A 20,654-nucleotide genomic window follows, 5' to 3' on the forward strand; every position below is an offset into this window, starting at 1 on the left:
ACACAAGTATATGACCAGCAGCACCAATAGGGGAAGTCAGAAAGATGCTGAGGATTCCAAATTTTACAGAACAACCTTTATTGCTCCGATTGGGATATTGCAGAGAGTCATAGTAGTGCCAAGGAAACTCCTTTTTATATTATGCACAATGTTTGAACCCTGTATTACATAGCAATGCAGAGTAGTTTACAAGAATAAGGTATTCAAGTTTGGGTTTTGATATGAGGTAACCAGTTAAATACCTCTTTCAATTTGTATATTCAATTTTCAGTCCTTGAAGGCCTGGATTATGAAAAGGGTAATATCACTGAAGTTTGGAAGGCCCAGTATTGACTTATCAATGGTCAGTGCAACTATTAACCAATCAGCAAGAAGTATAAACTGCAGCGATTGCATGAAAGCATGGCTGTCTGTATTTGAAGTTTGCAATGTTCCTGTAGCATTAGAAGCTAGTGGGATAGCGTTGTCACCCTAGTAAAAGCACTGAGTACTTCATACTGTATTAGGTATCAAACATTTACTGATACAAATGCAAAACTTGCACACTTAGTGTTTCTCAACCAGGGTTCCTCCAGGGCTTTTCTAGGGGTTCGTCGAACAATGAGCAATTTGTGCCCCTCAGGTCTGTTTAACTGACACCAATGATCTTTTTGGCTATTTGTATTCTTTTCACTGACCACACTAGTGTAATGTGAGCTGTAAATATAGTATTTATAGAGGGGGTTCCTTGCTGACCTGAAAGTTATTTCAAGGGTTCTCCTATGGTAATAGGGTTGAAAAACACTGTGTTAATGCTAAGGATATCTTGTGACATGAGTGCATCCTGTATTCAATCTTTGTGAGGCGAAGATTTTATTAAAAAAAAAAAGTTGGAACTTTTTATAGCATTTTTTTAAACTGCTTTCTGGTATTTCTTTTCCTTTTGTCAAATATTTCTTTTTCATCCCAAGGCCTTGTGTGTATAGTACTGTTTTCTTGCTAGGAGATTGCTGTACAAGACCAAATCTGTTTTAAAAAGAGCCTTGTGTTTACTCGGATGCTGCTAAGTAGTTGTAACATTCCACACATTTCTACAATATGTTTTTGTTGGCATCGTCAATCACTCCTAGAATGTTGTAAACTTTTCTATGTTGACTTAATGTCACCTTTTACAGAGCCAGTTGAGGACTCACGAGAGGGAGCATCGCAAACATTTGGACTCTGGGTCTTCTACAAATGATGACACGCAGCTCTGTACAGAGGAGGCGGAAGAGCAATTTTCTCTGGAAGGTGGTATGTTCACTAAAATATTTCATTTAACCTTTCTGGCATTATGTCAATAATTTTCAAGTCAAAAGCAGTGCATTGTACATTGCATGGAAATTTGTTGTTTAATATTGCAGGCCTGTAATTGTTATGAATAACTCCCAGCTATGATAAAGTTTGAAACACAAATCATAAATTATAATATAACAATTATTAAAAATTATAAAATATAATAAAAAATTTAATAATTTAATCAAATCAAAAATACTGAAATCTGTCCAAACAAGGGTGCAATAATATTGTTAAATTAGTATTTATTATTTGCATTTATTTTTTATCGCTTTATTACTGTGATCAATGTGTTAAAAGCAGATTACAATGTAATCTGCTTTTAAATTTCCCGCCAGGCCACGCCTCAGCAGCGTAGCGACGCGTCACGCATTCCAACGATCACACCGGGAATGCGATGCAAGGGGACACAAGTGGGCCAGCATTGCTGGAGGACGCCGCTGGATAGTGGGGAGCAGGTAGGATCTTTTACAATGCTACCCCGAGTGTGGCTCGGGGTTGCCGCTTTTGGTAACTCCGAGCCAAACTCGGGAATACAGCCAGGTGGGTTAACTGAGGCCAAGAAGAGTTGTCTACAATTGCAGTCTTGACTTTTACAAACATAAATAGGTCTGAGACTGCATTAAAAATATCTGATCAGGCTTTCCCCTGCATGCTTCTGGTTATGTACACATGTCAGATAATTCTCGTACACTTAATGCCTCAGGGCTAGTAGTGGACTAAAATCTGATGTGTGTGTATAGCGGCCGTCTGACGTCGTTCATGGATCCGTCCTGGAAGCTCCACGAACAACAGTGATGCAAGTAAAGGGGAGAGAGTGCAGCAGGGTAGAGCAGAACGGTGCTGTATTTACAGCGCTCATTCATGCATCTTTCAGTCTTTTGTCGCTGGAAAGGATTGTGAAAGATCCTTTCCAATGACAAAAATGTAATGTGTGTACATAGCTTAAGCTGAAGAGAAACACTTGATATTTATGGGTATGGGGGGCACATGACTCTTTCATCCTTCCTATATGAAAGAATGGTGTTCGGTAATATGGTATTTATGCATTTTATACAGTCATGTGGTGGCAGGCAGACATTGCCTAGCTAGCATCTTGGTGTTGAGCCAGGGCTTCCTGCTAATTTTTTTTAATGGCCAAGTGGGCAAAGTGCAAGTTTACTTTAAGCACCCACTTAAAAATTTGTGTTGCGGTAATAGCCCTCCAATGATTCTGGCACGTCGCATGATGCTTTAAAAAGTGCAGATCCGAATTAAAAAGCTGAGTGCTGCCCTAACACAATACACATTTACATGACTTGTTACGTTGTAACTCCAGGTAACAAATCCAGCATGTCGAAGGTGTATCGGTGTGACATCTGCAGCTATACCAGTCCTACATATGTTGGCGTTCGAAATCACATAAGAATTCATACTTCCGACAAGCCATATAGGTATGTGACCATTTTTGTTGCTTGTTCTGATTTGTTTCTTTGTGTTTTTACCTTTAGGAAACCGAATAAGGAATCAACTTATTGATATTTTGATTTCTAGTCTTTTGTAGCATCTTTAAACTATTTCAAGTATAAATTTGTCCCATCTTTAGTGCTAAATCTCAATATACTTTGCTAAATTGAATGCAGCCTGGTTTGTTTTAGATTGTGTTACTGATTTGCCTGACAAATGTCTCCCTTCGTGTTTTGCTAGGTGCTCACTATGTGGTTATGTGTGCAGTCACCCTCCATCTTTAAAATCGCACATGTGGAAGCATGCCAGTGACCAGAACTACAACTACGAGCAAGTAAACAAAGCCATCAATGAGGCCATGTCACAGAGCACTCGGTACGTAAAATCAGTAGTCAAGCTGCAATTGCACTTTAAAATAAAAAAAAGTTCTCACTTTCGGTGTAGTTATCCTTTCCCTGCAAACTCTATAATGTCTATCTTTAGCAAATGTCCAGGTTTTTTTTTTTTTTTTTAGTTCAGTGTGGGGTGGAGAACCACCACTTCCAAAGACCATCTACGATTGGGACACATAATACAACCTCAACTCCCAAAATGTGTTGGTACCTCTTATTTATTGTGCAAGTAGAAGATTCTGTATAACAGCCTAAACAAGTACTAAATCCAGTTACTATACTATGTTTAAGCCTTAAAGACAAATAAAATTTGCATTACCTTCCATGTCCTCCATTTGTGTATCATTGGCTTCCCCCTTATAGACACTGCTGCTCACAGTGGGAGGGTTTTGCAACAGTGCTATCAATTAGGAAAGTAGTTAGCAGAGATAGTTATAGTTAAGTGCTGACAAGCTAAAGGGCTTTGATTTAGTAGCCAAGCCCTTCAACATTTTCATCATGAATCATCTTTTTCTTCTTTATTGGAATCTAGGATCTGCTGCATAAAAAGAACTTTGCACTGAATTTTGTTTATTGATATCTCTTCTTTATTGGACGCTACGATCTGCTGCATCATTTTTATGGTAAACTATCTTTTTTAGGCCTCAGCCAGATTCTTTGAAGAAAAACACACAGGAAGACTCATCCACAGCAGCGGACAATGACACACTCACCTCAGCAAGTCGCCCAGCTGCAGAAGCTTCGAGTTATGTTGAGAACCAAAATGTCAGTGTGTCACAAGGTAGCCTGTGCAGTACCGATAAACTACAAAGCCAGATAAGGCCTGGGACCGAGCTGTGCGTTCTGCTCTTTTGCTGTTGCATTTGTGGGTTCGAGTCAACAAGTAAGGAACTTTTGATGGAACACATGAAAGCACACGAAGGAGAAATCATCAACATCATATTGAACAAGTCCGAATCCACATCCTGAATATGGGCCTGTGCATCTCCTAGGCCTGAGATGCAGATGTCTTGTGGATTCTGTAACTTATTATATGTCTTTAAATACAGGGTGCGCACTATAGAGAGAAAAAGGTACTGTTTGTCACAAGAAACCGATTGTATAAGCACTTTTTTTTCCCCAACCCAAGTTTTATTATTTAAGGAGTAACTCCAGGCAACAAGTAATCACTGCCTTGAAGTTTGGGAAACACATCAACTGTGCTAAATTAATGAATGCATGAGTTCATTGTCGACTGGTTTAGCTGTCTTCACAGGTTGCTTTTGGTTAGCACTGCAGGCTCTTGTCACATGCTGTGTCCCCTGTCAAGCTCCAGTTTGTGTGCATGGGTTAGGCCAGCCATACACGATCAAACAGGAAAAATTGACTCAAGCTATAATGTGACTAATTAAATTTTACACTGAATATCAAAGATTCTTGATCAGTCTGATCAAAATATTTCCATTAACCTTATAAATATCTGAGAGTTTTTTCTGAGACTTGTAAATCAATTAGATTAAATCTGGGAGCATGCACACTTCTCTTCAGTGCAGTTTTCTCCTGATAGAACGTACACAGATAGGGATGTGCAGTAGTACAAGGAACTGATTTTCGATTAGAGGTTGATCATGTTAAATTAAACATCAAACTATAGATGATTTGTGTATGACTAGCATAAGACTTAATAGGCTCAATGCCGGGCTGTGCTGGAACCGCCAAACACAGTGAGTTACAAACTCGAAGCTACCCAGCTCATAAGGTCTCCTTAAGTAATGTGGCACAGCGTCTCCTGAATTAATTCAAATGGAATAAATAATTGCATATGATTGGGGGATTTGTTAATACTCTCATGTTTAGCCAATTTTAAAGTTTATTTTTTTATTTGGAGGAGTTGGAAATAGCTCTATTTTTTTCCGTTATTTAAGGATGAGATATTTGCAGGCAAAACTTGTTTTGAGGGAATTTAATTTTTTTTTTTTTTTTTTGCTGTTTTGTGTGATAGTTTTTTAATAACCCAGTGTGATGTGTACTTTATTTTATAAAACAAAGGGGTATTGATAAATAATACAAGTGGAACTTATGGCGTAGGAACACGGAGACTTTACACAATTTTTAATATTATGATCTCTTTATTGATGCACGTCCCAATGTGTTCAGTGAGCGTTCAAAGAGCTACATTGTTGGCCATTGTTCTGTATCAGCTCTGAGTATTCTGGAACCAGACCATTGGCTTAACCAAGCAAAGGCTAAATCAAATGGGCTGTTTAAACAATACTTACATGAGGATAAAAATGCCTGCAAAAGGATTTGTATTTTTTTCCAAGTCGGCCTTGTTGGCACAGGTGTCAGGTGACTAATCTTTTCTCTGCTGCAGATAAGTAATGCAGCTTGGCCACCTCCCTACCCTCACAGTTTAATTGGATAGGGAAGGCACAGCAACAGGAGTGTTCTGTGCTCAGTTCCAATTAGATGTTCTCTTTCAGCCCATGTTTACCTCAGCAGGACCCATTGGTCCGTAGCATTGCCGTTCCCTGTGAGAAGGCTGCAGAACAGCTAATTTAAAATGTGGCACTGTGGGCTGGTGGAGGTTTTTGGGCAGCTTACTGGAGCAGAGAAGGACAGGGAAGACCTCAGTTGTGTAGCAGGGATACAGCTTGCTTATATCTTTAAATTGGGATATTACAAAGCTGATATGCATTAACCATTGGTTAAGTCATTTTAGCACTAATCAATCTAGCCAAAAAAAACGTTCTTTTTTAGTGGGTTTTTTGGAAGATATTTAGTGCACTGGGGGTTTCAAAAGCCTTGTAAAAACAAAACATTCAGCCAAAAGTACAGCTTGCATTACTTGCCTATGCTGTCAGTATGAGCAAATATATTTCACAACAAAGTGGAACTAAACCCAAGCTTATCACTTTCCCTCTCAGGAAGCTGCCATTATTTTTTTTTCTTCCCCTACACAATCTTTGTCCATCTTGGATTGCCAGGAAAGGATGACGTAGCTCCTACATGCGTGTTCGTTCATTCCTGGCACACGCAAGGAAAGCTGAGATTGCGGGGTATCCTGGCTATCAAAGCTAACCACATGCTCAGCTTTTGACAGATACCTAGAGGGATTTTTTGCAGAAGAGACACCATCTGTCCCTTTCTGCAATAACGACCTGCTTGATCATGGGTTCCTAAAAATGGAACTTTAAATAAGTTGCTCTGGAAAACCAGGCAAATCATGGCTTGTCTCAGAGGAGAGCACAGAAGCCAGGTATAAAGTTCTGCATCTCTGTCATCCATATCATGTATTTTCTAAAGGTGTTACCGACCATATATTTGCTATATAATTCGTACCATCTAGTAGCCCCTTTACATTGAAAGAAAGGCAATAGATGCTAATTTTTTTATGATGACTTTATATATTGCTCATGTCAGGACGACACAACGCCCACCCAGGCACGTGGGAGTTAAAGGTCCGGCACCTGCAAGTGGAAGTTGGGATTGCTGGGTTATCTTTGCTACCAAGGCTTATTTTGCTAAGCAAAATGTGACAGCTGGGCAGCGATCAAGCAGGTAAGAACAATTATTGCAAAAGGGACATTGCCTGTCCCTTTCTGCAATAACCACCTGCCTGAATTGCCATTGTTTAAAACAGGACTGTAGTTCCAATTTAGGCCTTTCAAATTCCTTCATTGCAATGAGGGTTTAAAACAAAGGCACTCTAGCCTTAAATGCACAAATGATTCACCTCTTTCCTTACAGTAACCTGACAGTGGTCTTGATCTCCCTTCCGATCTAGATGACCTTTCTGCTTTTATATCACATGGGCATACCTGTGCCTGGGCAGCCAATCAACAGATCAGTGCAGACTCCAACTAACTGTCAGGTAATTGTAACAGGAGCGTGATTTTATTACCATGAAGACAGCACAAATCTCCTGTTGCATCATGTAAACAAACTTATTCTAATTAAGTTCCTAATTCTTGAGTTTTAAATGCTTTTATTTGGTAGAAACATGGATATTGAATAACCCCAAATAATTTTTCCTATAAAGGGATAATTTTCCCTGAATTTTCAACAAGCTTATGTTGTGTTGGGTTGAATAATGCTTAAGCAGAACTCTTCCTTAACAGGATTGTTTCACTTATTGTGCTATAGTGTCTGAAAAGAAAGCAGGTAAAATCTCATTGCAGAAAAGGTGGTGAGAATCTGTTTCCTGGTGCTTTAGCTGTGTATATAATTGTATTCATTATATGAAGTGTTTAGCATTGATGCCTCGTGGTACTGGTGAACTTCACAATCACTGGTCCTGTAGATTCATGTATAATTTTCTAACAGTTTTCTAATTTGTAATAATATTAAAAAAAAAAAAAACAGAAATGTATCTCTTTCATAAAAGCTGCCTATAACCACTGGGCAGATTATGTTTTATAATCTTATTTTTTTTTCCCATGTATATGCTAGCTAGTATTTAAGGTGTTTTGTCTCCTACATCTGCAGCTATCTCTTGCTTATGGTTTAAGCAGCCTTTAAGTGCCTGTGTCAAGACACTTCTGGGATCATTAAGAATTCATGTATAGGTCCAGTTGATCTCCTTCCAACCTGCTTTAAGCAGATTTTACAAAAAATCATCGACACAGGTCCTAAAGCAGATAATATCTGACAAGCCTCTGTAGTTGGAATAGCTGCTGTAGTCTTTGCAGTTTTGTTAACACTTTTTGAAAAATAAAAACGTTGAACGCATCCTAGCTCAAAGCCAGAGATATGTGCTGATTGGTAGAACCCCTTTATAGAACTTTACCCAAAAAGATAATTTTCCAGTTTTAAGTGGAAATAGCATGGAAAGTTGCAAGAATATGTATTTACAGCTTTTTAGCAGCCCAGATGGGAGGTTCTGCTAATCTTTGTTTTTTTTATCTAAACTTCTGGTGTCACATGCGTTTTCTGTATATAGAGAATGCAATGGAACAGGTATCTGTATTAGGCACACTTAGAAGACTGGGCAGAATTGAGTGAAATGCTTTTTTAAGCCTATTACAGGACACATCGACTTAATTCAAGAAAAAAAAAAAACTCATAGCACTTTGGTAATTAACTTTTTAGTAACAGTTGCACTTATAACACTTTATCTGACAGAAAGGGAACATAAAATATTTCTTGATGTGTTCTGCTAGCAAATTATAGCCTAACTGAAGCCTCCGCTTAAATGACAATAAGGTGTATAAGGCAGCGTGTCGTATCGATTAGGGACTAATGCATAGTACACAAGAGCCGACTTTAGCTTCTGATCAGGTTTCAGATCATATCTGAGGTGAATTTGAAGGAAAATCCGCAGTCAACCAATCGTGAGCCACTAGTTTTTGGGTTTCCATTTGTATGTTGCTGTTGGTTAATATTAGTGGAATGTACACGTTGCATGTGTGAACCCTTTCTAACCACTTCCTTGTGAAAAAACTCGATTGGAAGGACAGAATATCGTACACGTATGCAGATGTGACTTTCGACTGATCAATTGCCAATGAGGAAAATGCTTTTGGTAGTCTTATGCAAAGTGCACAGCAGATCTGCTTGTGTGTATTATGCCTTTAGATAGCACACATGCCCTTCTCTACAGAATACATCCAAGCAAGGTTCTTCTTGGCTGGAATATAACATATATAAGCAGAATGAGACATAGACACCCTCTGGTTTTGCTGCTCCCCAATTTTTTTTTTCTTTGGTCCAGAATTTAGACTGAGACTTCAATTTGGTTTTAAGTAACCATAGTTTGACATTCATGTGCTGTCTTGCATGGATAAGTTTGTTGCTGTTCAGTGGTTCCTCTATTGAAATATATAGAAAATGTACTTTAACCAGGTGACACCAGAAATGATACCTGCTTCCAACCTTGGGGCAACAGTATGGTGAAGACCCTTGCAGACTGTTCCAGCATGACTACCCCTGAATAAAAAGGCAGCTCCATAAAGATATGGTATGACTAGTTTGATGTGGGGTAACTGAAATGGCCTGCTGAGCCCTGGATTGGATTGCCAATTATTTGCAAGGTTTTCTTATCCAAAGCATCAGTACCTGATCTCGGAAATAGGAATATAGACAAAAGCCAAAATTTTGTGGAAACTCTACAGGGGAGAAGCAGAAAGCAAAAACCGTAATCATAGTTTTAGAATGGAACGTTCAAAAGAATTATTTAGGTGTGATGGTCAGGTGTAAACAAACTTTTTACCATTTGGTGTACATGGTTTATACTTACCAAGGCCAAATCAGAACAAACCATCTTGAACTTTGCTCTTGTACTGGGCTGACTTCTTGAAGGTTATTCCTCTACTTGCTCTCGTTACTACTTTGCTGAATAAGGCTGCCATACGTTTTATGGACAACATGTTTTTTTCCAAATAAAAAGTATAATTTGCATACTTTTGAAACTGGAAGCGTAGAAGATGGTTAGGATGCGTTTAATTAAAAAAAAAATTACATTAAAAGTTACAAAACTGCTAAACTGTACAGTTAACCATTTATAGCATTTTTTTTTTGTGTAATCCTTTTTAGATATCTATTTTTTTAGCGTTAAAATGCGAGGTGTGTTATTTTTCTTACGTATTTATTGAGTATTTATACGTGTTTTCAGGACAGATTTGTCAGCGGATTCGGCTGGCACATTGTATCACTGGTGCTATTTCCAGATGAACTGCTCTCGACTTGATTGTGATGTAAGGGATAGGGGAGCAAAGGATAATTCAGAGAAAATTATGTGAGAATATTGACTGCTGTGTGCAAGGTCTGTGGCTTTACAATCATGGTTTATAAGTGCAAGAATTGGGTTTTACTTTAGAATTGGGTCTGTAGTATTGATTGCTTATATGAACTGAAGTGGTGGGATATAATATTATAGGAGTCGGATTCTCTGTAAATGTTTTTTTGAATATTTCATAAAACAGAGCATCGGTCTCTGTTTCAGAGTTCCTTCAACCTCACTCGTGACATTGGCAGGGGAGCCATGTGGTGAAAATGGGTTGCTGGCCTGGTGTAAACTTCAGTGGCCCGTTGTTTACTCATAGCAAGAACTGTGCAATTCTCCATTCATAGAACATTTTCCTGATCACGTGGACCGATCATCCTCCGAGTCATGTTCACACTTGATCAGAAGGGGGAAATATCCCGTTGGTGTGGAACTGGCTGGCCTGTGGGTGCAAAATTTGAAGAAAATGTTCTTGTCTAATGGCTTGCTCAAGTGTCTGTAGCATTCTACACCTCCAGCAATTTCTTTCTGCCCACTGTGGTGTCTTTTACTGGCCCTTACATCAATACAGGACACAGTAAAGACCTACAAGTGTAGCAGGCATTTAATATGTGGAAGTGTGCAGAATGACAAGGATTCTTCAGCAAGCTGTGCGCTTTTTCATGGGTGAAGATGGTCAAGGCATGTTAATATAAATTTTCTTGTATGGAAGAACTGGGATGACATCACCTGTCTATTTCTGTAATAAAACCATGCCTGATGTTTTGAAGTAAGTTTAACTTTTTGTTACCTGCACTGTACAAATGAGTGAGATTGTTAGTACTCTGAATCAACTGTCTCTAAGTCTCTGCACCGTTCTGTAATCCTGGTATAGTTCAGGCCTTAGGTTCAGGAACAGTACTAGGTGCCTAGGAAGAGGGATGGGTGAATGGATGGAATCCCCCTTGTGGGCTAATGCTCATTCATGGTCTGGGCTGAATGGAGGTTCTGAGGGGTCACAGAAAGGTGTAGATCTGCAGGCTGTGAAAACCACAGGGGTTGAGTATCAGTGGGTTAGAAGGGTACCTGTCACTTTGCACTGAAGCAATTCTATTTGAAGAAATTTGCAACTAATACATTGGTGCAAGGTTAATCTGTTCTGCATGTTCACATTTGCAGATCCAGTATGTCATTACAAACTCAGAACGAGAAACACCAAACAATAACTAGCAAGCCTTCCAAAAATGGAAAGGACAGCCTAAAATAATATTGGCCTGCTTGTGTTTATTGGGAATGGTGATGTACGGATTTTACAGGGGAGGTTATATAACAGAGGGACATTCTGCCTGAAACTTGTACTACAGTTATAAGTTGGCACTGACGGTGAATCCTTCTCTTGCTTGATCTGTCAAATATTCCATCAATGCATTCTTTGGGAAACTCACTGGTTACAGCCAAGGCTTAAGGGCTCCATTGCCTGGCTCTTGGCAGTGGTGTTAGTTCCATGGCAGATGCGCCAATTCTTTTCTTAAATTGAGTTCTGTCGTCCAATAAATGTTTTAAATTATTGGTGATTGTTTCCAACGAGCACAGTACAGATGGACTGAATACTGCTGAGAAGCTCCTCTTCTCTATGGGAGGAATGGTGCAGCGGACCAGCAGCATTCCACATACTCTTCCCCAATGGCTGTTGCCCACCATTGGTCATTTAGTGATCTAGCACAGTGGATCTTAAAATGTCGGTGTGCGACTGTCGTTTCGGATTTACAGCCAAGACCACCACAAAACATTGTTTCAGTTAATGAAAATCATTCTGCATCAGTGCAGAACTTTTAGATCCATGCATCCAATGACCCTAGCAAAAGCTAAAGTCTCCTAACAATAGCACATTTTTATTTTCTAGGTCACCCATACCACAGTTATATATAACTTTGTGTTGTTGTTTAGCCTTTCATAAAGAGTTGATTTGTCAAATATTTTTTTATTTGCATTGTATTTTTTTAGATTCATAACTTAGTTTAATTTAGAACACAATTTTTTTTACGTGCATATTATGTTAATATTTAATTGTGTGTATCGACTTCTATTACTCATTAGGTGTTTAGTCAGTAACAGTGCAGGGAAAATTGCAGTCCTTGTTGTTAGAGCAATGATTTTCTTTTTCCTGTTCAGTTCCATTTTGCTTTAATGAGCCGATTTTCCTGTGCACATTTTGGACTCTTTCGGCGTGGCTGAAAGTAGTCACTAGTTAGGTAGTTCTGACTCCCGCTAGGTCTCCATCTTAGCCAAAAATGTACCTGTATGTAGTGGGCCATGCAGCTCCGTTCAAGCAGCAGGCAAAACAGCGCAGCAGTTCAAATGCTATTGTTTTCTTTTGCTTCTCCTGGTTCTACTGTGTGTGTTTGTAACCCTGCCCAAAAAAAAACAAAAATCTATTGGAAAAAGTAAAACCTTGAGTAAGGAAGTTGGTGAAACTGCGGTTGGTTTTTTGGGGGTTTCTCTCATTTTGATTTTCCTTCTTGTCCAAACTCAGCAGGAAGTGACAGTATGTTTGTGGGAAAATCACTTAATAAAAAATTGCTGTTCTCGTGCAAACTCTAGATTTACATTTTTCCTATTTTACTTTTTATTCAATTCCTGGTGATGTTTGTTATTAGGACATTTAACATTATTATTGGTGATCCAATATAGTCAAATTTTCTAACAGGCACACAGACCAACTTAAGAACCTTCATATGACACCAACATGATGTATTGGAAGCAAAAAAAATTCCTTTTTCAAGACAGAACAGTTCTGACTTGATGACTTAGAAAAGGAAATTTGCGTGTTTCCAATGTTCAGTCCTGTAAATTTGTAGTTTGCCTGGTCTCTGGGGTGCTGGTTTCCTTCAGATTTTTTTTATAAAGTGCCAACCGTGCACCCACCATGGATTCTCTGGGATTGTGTGTAGACCGGGACTCTTTTTACTGGGACGGGACTCTTCTCAAGTTTTTCATTTAGTCTTATGCTACCTTGAATATTCATATTCTTGCAAACCCCTTTGTGACTTTCCTACGAGCATGAACTCGTAAGATAAGGGGCCACACACAGGATATTTTCATTTGCTTATATCTCACTTTGCTTGGAAATCTTGGCTAAAGTAAATGGCTACAGACATTTTTCGTTCTTTTATCTGTCAATAAGGATGGTCGGATACATTTCTCTGATAAGGACCTTTCTTTTTTTTTTTTTCTATTTCCATAACTCATCCTTAAAAATAAAGCATTGGTGCTCCTTGGAATTTCATTGCTTAATAGCATCTATAGGGTTCGGTTATTTTACATTTATTATGTAACACTAATTTTTGTATTATTTGTAAAGCCAAAGTTCTCTGCTTTAAAAAAAAAACTGACAACAGACTGTCATGGCTTCTCACATTGTCCTATTGTATATTCTTCACCCCCCTTCCAAATATTTCAGCTGTGCATGCCTTAACATATAGGAATGTTGCTGTATTCAGGATAGACTGTATGGAGAAAGGAGGCGTATCCTTTAGTATTTCAACTACCTTTTACAGATACTGTAAGATGTTAGAATAATTTATTTTGCTTTACAAAAGTTTGTCACATAAGGACTTTCATATTGTATTTTGGTAATAAACACATTTTAAATAACTTGTGTGGTGTTGTGGGTATATTATGGTTGGAATGAAGCACCCATTGTATTTGGTAAGTTGGTTTGGTAAGTTATTCAGAGCCAATAAAGGGGTACAGATGGGCAGAAGCAGTGCTCTGATTTCCTGTGGGTTTTTAACGCCAACCGTTCTCATGACGTGTCTCTTATTTTGAAAACCGCTGAAGAAGCCTATTCAGGTGAAACCGATAGGGCATCAGGACTTTATTCTGGATTTATGGGCTCACAAAATACGCTGGTTGTGTATATTGGAATCTAACTTGTATTACACTATATACTTTTTTTTTCTATTTGACATATACCAAGTAAAATTAGAAACCTGCACTTTATTGTGACCGTCAAAACCTGTCTGTTTCAAACTCATTTTTTCTGCTGTGCGTATTCACCAAGAACATGCTTGGTGCGTCGTCATACCACTAGCCAGAACCCTTCACACAAACAACGAATGATTCATATATTTGTGAGGTCCGTGTCAAATTCTGATCAACGAGGTTGAATAAACTGGGCAACATTTTTCCAACTTCTACTGACCCCTACCACCATTTTTTAATTTTATTCTATATTTTTAGGTCCGAATGATACAAGAAATGAAAAAGAAAAAAAAGGCTGCATACACACGCTCAATTTAGCTGGAAACGATCTTTCATGATTGTTTCCAGTGACAGATAAACAAGCGCTGTACACACAGCTCCGGTCTGTTCTATAGAGAGGGGAGGCGGGAGAACGAGCGAGCGGCATCCCGCCGAGCTCTTTTCTCTTGACTTGTATTACAGTAGTTTGCTCATGGATCCGATTCAAAAACGACCTCAGGCGACCTCTGTGCACATATCAGATTCGCTCCCAAGATGAGACCGACTGTTGGTATCAGAAGAGAATCATCTGACGTGTACATAGCCTAAGGATACAGCGAATAATAATCTACTGTAATAGAGAAGTAACAAAGGATTACAAGCAAGAAATACCTGTACCAACCGCAACGAAGAGCATGAGATTACACAATCCAGTATTGAAGTAATCACCCATCACTAATTAAAACCTAGAAGGTGAAAGAAAGTATGAAAATAACTGTACAATGGTTTGCCAACTAGTTTTAAAAAGTTTTTTTTTTTTTTAGGGAGATAATACTTGCAGAAAACAACTATCCTCCAAGAAACTGAGGATTTGGGAGTTGACTTCTCAACTGGCAGCACGGTGGCTCAGTGGTTAGTACTCTGACTTTTGCAGCGCTGGGTTCCAAGTTTGGATCTCAGCCAGGACACTATCTGCATGGAGTTTGCAGGTTCTCCCTGTGTTTGCGGGTTTCTTCCGAGTACTCCGGTTTCCTCCAACATTCCAAAAACATGCAGTTAGGTCAATTGACTTTGCCCCAAAATTGATCTTAGACTGTACTAATAAAAACATAGGACTATGGTAGGGACATTAGATTGTGAGCCTCTTTGAGGCACAGCTAGTGACATGACTGGACTTTGTACAGCGCTGCGTAATATGTTGATACTAAATAAACACTGTATAATAAAAATATATGTATATGTAAAAAACAATGATAGTGTGCTACACACTCTATTTGACATATCCGGGCCACATCCCTAATACAACAGGTCAATACATCAAGGTCAAAAAAGATTTTAATTACAATTGAGACTTTAAAGCCCAAATGAGTTTACGTTCACAAATATATGCTAATTACAAAATAGTATGCTTTAATAAATACCAATAAAATCACTGACAATTAAAACTTAATTAAGAAAACGTGCAAACCAAACACCATACAAGATGTTCCTGTTAGAGTCACCCTGAAAATGGGTGCCCCCTGTGGATACTGAAGCGTTTCACGGCCTAATTCCGCTTCTTCAGGAAACAACAGGGTTTGTAGTATGTGGGATTCCACCCACATTGGGTGGTGAGGACAGCAGCACTTGGAATATTTCTCAGCTATTGGTCAATTATTTTCAGTTGTCATTCTTCTGAATGTTTCATGTGAATTCATTTGTCTATGTTTATCCACCAAATATGCAGAACTATTTGAGTTATATACTCTAAATCCTCATAGTTTTTCTCTAATACAGTCTTTACCTAGCGTGGGTGGGATCCCACGAACTACAAACATCAGATGTCCCTGTTCTTTTTCCTGAAGAAGCGGAATTAGTCCATGAAACGTGTCGATATCCACAGGGGACACCCATCTTCAGGGTGACCCTAACAGGAACATCTTGTTTTTTGAATTAAGTTTTAATTGCCAGTGATTTTTTGGGTATTTAATAAAGCATAATGTTTTATAATTAGCAAATATTTGTGAACGTAAGTTCATTCGGCCTTTAAAGTCCCAATTGTAAATTAATTTTTTTTTTCATTTTGATGTATATCTACATGTATATGTAAATTATAGGAGAATCGGGGCCCAGATCCAAACCATTAGGGATTTGTATTCCAATGAAAATTGATAGAGGGAGACCGATCGAACCAAGTTAGGTGAAATTGAGCAATGGTGTCCTCTATGAAACCATTGAGTTTCATTAGGGGGGTTGTCGTTCTTCCATAGAGAAGCTATATAAGCCATGGCAGCATTACCTAGCTAATATTGACCTCTTGTATTTCTTGTAAGACAATAAATTTGAAGCTCCACCAGACAAGCAGGATAACGCATTCTTACGTTCTTTTAGAGCTATTTGCCTAAACAAGTGTGACTATCTTCTTTTGACCCCCTTGAGCAAACACTATATGGCCAGCAGATTGGAGATACCTGACCATCACATCAATGAGCTTTTTGGACATCCTATTCTAAACCATAGACCATAAAGAATTGCCATCCCTGTTTTTTCCAGCCATGTGAGGTCAAGTACCGATGATAAAGAGGATCTGCTTCTTAATGGGCATTCCTATTCATCAGAAAGGTATTTAATAGGGTTGAAGAGAACTCCTCAACATCAGACGCCTCCTGCATGTTCTTTTATAGAGCTGGCTTTGTGGATAGGGGTTCAGTCATGTTGGAAGAGAAAAAGAACCTTCAAGTTATTTCCATTAGGTTGCAAATGCTAAATTGATTTTTGTATCCTATGCTTCAGACTTTTAGAGATTGTCCGTGTTTTTGGACATACGTAAGTTTACCGGACAGGTGTCTGTTTTCAGCTGTCACCAAGATGTATTTTGCATGATACTGCAGTACAAGAAAATCCCAGGAGCTCCATCGTTTGAAATATCCCTGCAGCCCTTTCTGACACCAACGGCAATTCCATGGCCACTGCTGCTTTGATCACCATCTTCCTCTTTCTAATATTTGGCCAAACATCAAATGCATATATTGACCATATTGCATACTTTATAGCTGCAATCACTTAATTCATTATTTGGCCTTTTGCATTATTAAGCAGATGTCCCCAGCACAATGTTCAATATGTGTGTCATCTAGCTATCAATAGTTGCCAGCATTTCCAAAAAACAAATGTTATATTAAAACAGTGTTTCATGACCTTTATAACATGGGGAACCTTTGAAATAACTTTCAGATCATATAATAACAGTGTTGAGTTCAATTAGTGAGATCATTCATTCTGTGAAAACATTGATGTCAATCATGGCAATTATTTAAGGAAGGAAGGCAGCAAATGTTGTACATGCTGGTTATAGTGCATTTCTCTCTGAAAATCTGAGCAAATAGGCTCCGTCCAGACATTGTTCAGAAAAACAACGTTTTTTGATTGGAAAGTGAAAAACATGTTAGGGAATGTAGAAAACGATTGGCTGCTGTGATAAAATGATCTCAAATGTTTTCAAATGGCAACCAAAACCTGAAAGACATGGAAGAAAACAGAAAAGCTACCACGAATGGATAGAAGAATAGCCAAAATGGCAAAGACTCAGCCAATGATCAGCTCCAAGAAGATGAGTACTGTTACGTCTGTATGAAACCAATCTATTGGTGCAGGAGTTTATTCATTCTTGGCATGCACAGGGGTATTGGGTATTTTGGCAACTAAAGCTGATTTTGGGCAGCACGGTGGCTCAGTGGTTAGCACTCTGGCCTTTGCAGAGCTGGGTCCCAGGTTCAAGTCTCAGCCAGGACGCTGTCTGCATGGAGTTTGCAGGTTCTCCCCATGTTTGTGTGGGTTTCCTCCCACACTCCAAAAACATGCAGTTAGGTTAATTGGCTTCCCCCCAAAATTGACCTTAGATTGTGTTAAAGACATATGACTATGGTAGGGACATTAGATTGTGAGCTCCTTTGAGGAGGAGTCCACATGACTATGGACTCTGTACAGCTCTGTAATATTTTGGCACTATATAAATACTGTGTAATAATATATGAAGCCAAGCCATCGGTGTGCAGTTCATTCATTCTTGGCATCCACAAGGAAAACTGGAATTGCTGGCATCCAAAGCTAAATCTGTGCATGTGCAGCTTAGCTTTTTGCTAGAGTGAGCAGGCAGGTAGTAGGGATTATTGCAGAAGGGACATTGCCTGTCTTTTTCTGCAATATAGACCTGCCTAATCGTGACTTTAGTTAAAACTTTAGTTCTGCTTTAAAAAACACAATAGGCTTTAAGGCTTTGTATCACTATGGTTGTGTGAAATGCATTTCTCATAACACACGCAGGTTGCATTCAACAGCCAACACAACAGAAATGTGAATGATGAGCTTTTAAAAGCGGCAACACATTGCAGTGCACTTTTAAGGTCAGGTTGGGGTGCGATTAGAAATAAATTGTAACCCAGGGGCGTTCCAGCCATTGAATTAACACACACATATTTACGCAATGTACTTGCGGGAACCAATCGGAAATGACTCCAGAGGAATACAGAAGAGTCTTGAACTATCTTTGTGTACCAGAAAATTTTTTTGGGATCATTACATTTTAAAACACAGTAGTAAACAAATAAAGCAACAAAAAATGTACACAAAGATCAAACCAGAAAAAGGGGGCACAAAATACAAAATAAAAGTATCAAAAAATTATCACATTTTTTTTTCTGATGCACAAAATTGTTTTTTGTTTCAAATTTATCTCAGTGATTATTTTCCCGGTTAATTAACGACTCCACAATCACTCCGCTCGTCCTTAGTAATAAATACAAAATAAAAATATTAGGTAGATGGGTGTGTGAAGGGTACAATGACAGAAGCTGGAAGTCAAATAGTTGACAGCTGGAGTCTGTGTCATAGCTGTCTGTCATCTGAATGGGGGCTGACGTTCAGGCTTGACATGAATATGAAAAATATTTTTATATTCAGAGTGCAGTGAGGTCGCATTTGGAAAAAATAGATCTTCTTAATGGAGATTGGGGAATAAGTGACATTGTTCATGTTTCTTGATGAGGGGGTAACTGCACTGCTGGCATCAGAAAGCCACTGGCTACAGAAGAATGGACAACTGATCACTACAATCCGATATGGTCTCATGTTTTTGTCATTTAGCAATTACATTTTTTTTTGCAGCTTTTATTAAAATATTGCCTGGTGATCCTGCCCTAAAAGTCTTTATTCAGGCACCTCCTGAGTGACAACACTCCGTCCTTGCTCCTATATTGTAACCCAGCCACGTGGACTTTTAATGGAAACAATTAGCCACTTCAACATACATCGGTCTGCAAGAAAGCTACTTTGGGAAACGTAACGCTGCCAATTCTGAAGTGTATGTAGACAGGAAGTGGCTGTCAAAAGCTGGAATAGATGAACAATGCTCTGTCCCTGTTTACCAATTGTGCTTATGTGTTGTCACCTTGTCACAGGGACTTCCAATGGAAACTGCAGGTGACTCTTTTAGAACTCTCCTTGAAAAATGCCATGCAGACATTGCTAGAGTGCATATAGATAGGAAGAGACTACAAAGAGGCTGAGGGTGATCTGATATATGGCAAACAATTTAAAAAAGGCAAAAACCTATATTTGAAGATGTAGATATACAGTGATTTATTGTTTTATTTTGAGTTAGTCAGAGTTTTTCCACTTCTTCGCTGTTGTGGGAGTTCTCTGATGCTGCAGAGAGTGGTGCTGATAGGATGAGAAAGAACCAGTCATGCCTATGCAGAAATGTATATATTGCATGTGTTGTCCCCTACTGCATGCTGTGGTTTCTCCCACTTTGTGTTACATCAGTATTGTGTGTTATAGTAACTGATTGGCAGTCAGGAGCAACCACAGCAAGAAGCAGGGACACACCTTATAATAACACATCTAAAATTACATCCAGAGCTCGTTATATGATCGAAAATTTAACTTATCGCCCATTGGAAAAATAAAGCAGCATTCATTTGCTTCTCAAAGCCTAAGCTCTTTTTTGGGTGTCAGGTACAACAATCAGCATGAATAATATCTATGATTGGAGGTTATAAACACGTATGGCAAATAATGTGATTGACTGGCTAGATGTTGCATGTCTGGGGCCAAAGCGATATTGTTTAGACCACAAGATGGTATTGTGGCCTATCCTGAACCTGTTATGTTCTGTATTAATATCCAAGGAAGATAATAACATGTACTATTTGTGCCAAAAACCTTGCCTTTTCTAATTTTACTATTTTATTTAATAAGGGTTGGCACTTAGTTCTAAAGAACTAATACTAAACTGCAACCACCACTAACACTTCAAATACTAAAGGGTCTCTTTATTTACTTATATACAGGTCTCAGTTTATGGAGTTGAAGGCGCCATCTGGTGGCTATACATAAGTATACACAATGGTGATATTTTAGATTTAGTATTATGAAATAAAGACGCTTTGTAATTTTTTAATATCTCCTACTATCGTTACTTTTGAGTCACGCCAACACTACGCCTTAATCACGCCCATTCTACGCCCAAGTTACGCCTATTTTACACCTTCCTTATGCCGTTCAAGGTACTGTTCTTTACGTATAAATTACTCCTACTCTACGCCTACGTCACACCTACTTTACGTCTACGTTACGCCTACCTTTTTTTGTTTATTTTCATCCCTTCAGCTAATGCCCCGCCTTCCCCTTGTATGCTTCACACTGATTGGCTGATCCCAATATTCTTTAGCGCAGCATATGTTTCGCCATGAATCTCTTTGATTGGTTCAAAGCATTTTACATCTCGATCGCACGGCTTTCTGGGAGTTGTAGTTCATATTTCGCCTTTTGAGTCTATCCGAAGCAGCCGCGAACTACAACCCCCAGTTCCCCCTGTA

The 20,654-nt window shown here is 38.8% G+C and overlaps 1 protein-coding gene across 4 annotated transcripts in view; it reads left to right on the forward strand.

Moving 5' to 3' along the window:
* ZNF507 (zinc finger protein 507) overlaps positions 1–13,488 on the forward strand; it is a 28,219-nt gene extending 14,731 nt beyond the window's left edge. For 3 of the 4 annotated variants that reach the window (XM_072422445.1, XM_072422446.1, XM_072422444.1), the window contains exons 3-6: positions 1,155–1,272; positions 2,633–2,747; positions 3,001–3,135; positions 3,794–13,488. In XM_072422445.1, the coding sequence (XP_072278546.1) occupies positions 1,155–1,272; positions 2,633–2,747; positions 3,001–3,135; positions 3,794–4,121 (696 nt within the window). In that variant the 3' untranslated portion in view covers positions 4,122–13,488. The remainder of the gene's footprint in view (positions 1–1,154; positions 1,273–2,632; positions 2,748–3,000; positions 3,136–3,793) is intronic. The other variant, XM_072422447.1, reaches the window with a different exon arrangement.
* Positions 13,489–20,654: the final 7,166 nt, after the last annotated feature.

This window comes from Pyxicephalus adspersus, chromosome 9, assembly GCF_032062135.1.
Source record: "Pyxicephalus adspersus chromosome 9, UCB_Pads_2.0, whole genome shotgun sequence".
In the NCBI taxonomy this organism is placed as follows: domain Eukaryota; kingdom Metazoa; phylum Chordata; class Amphibia; order Anura; family Pyxicephalidae; genus Pyxicephalus; species Pyxicephalus adspersus.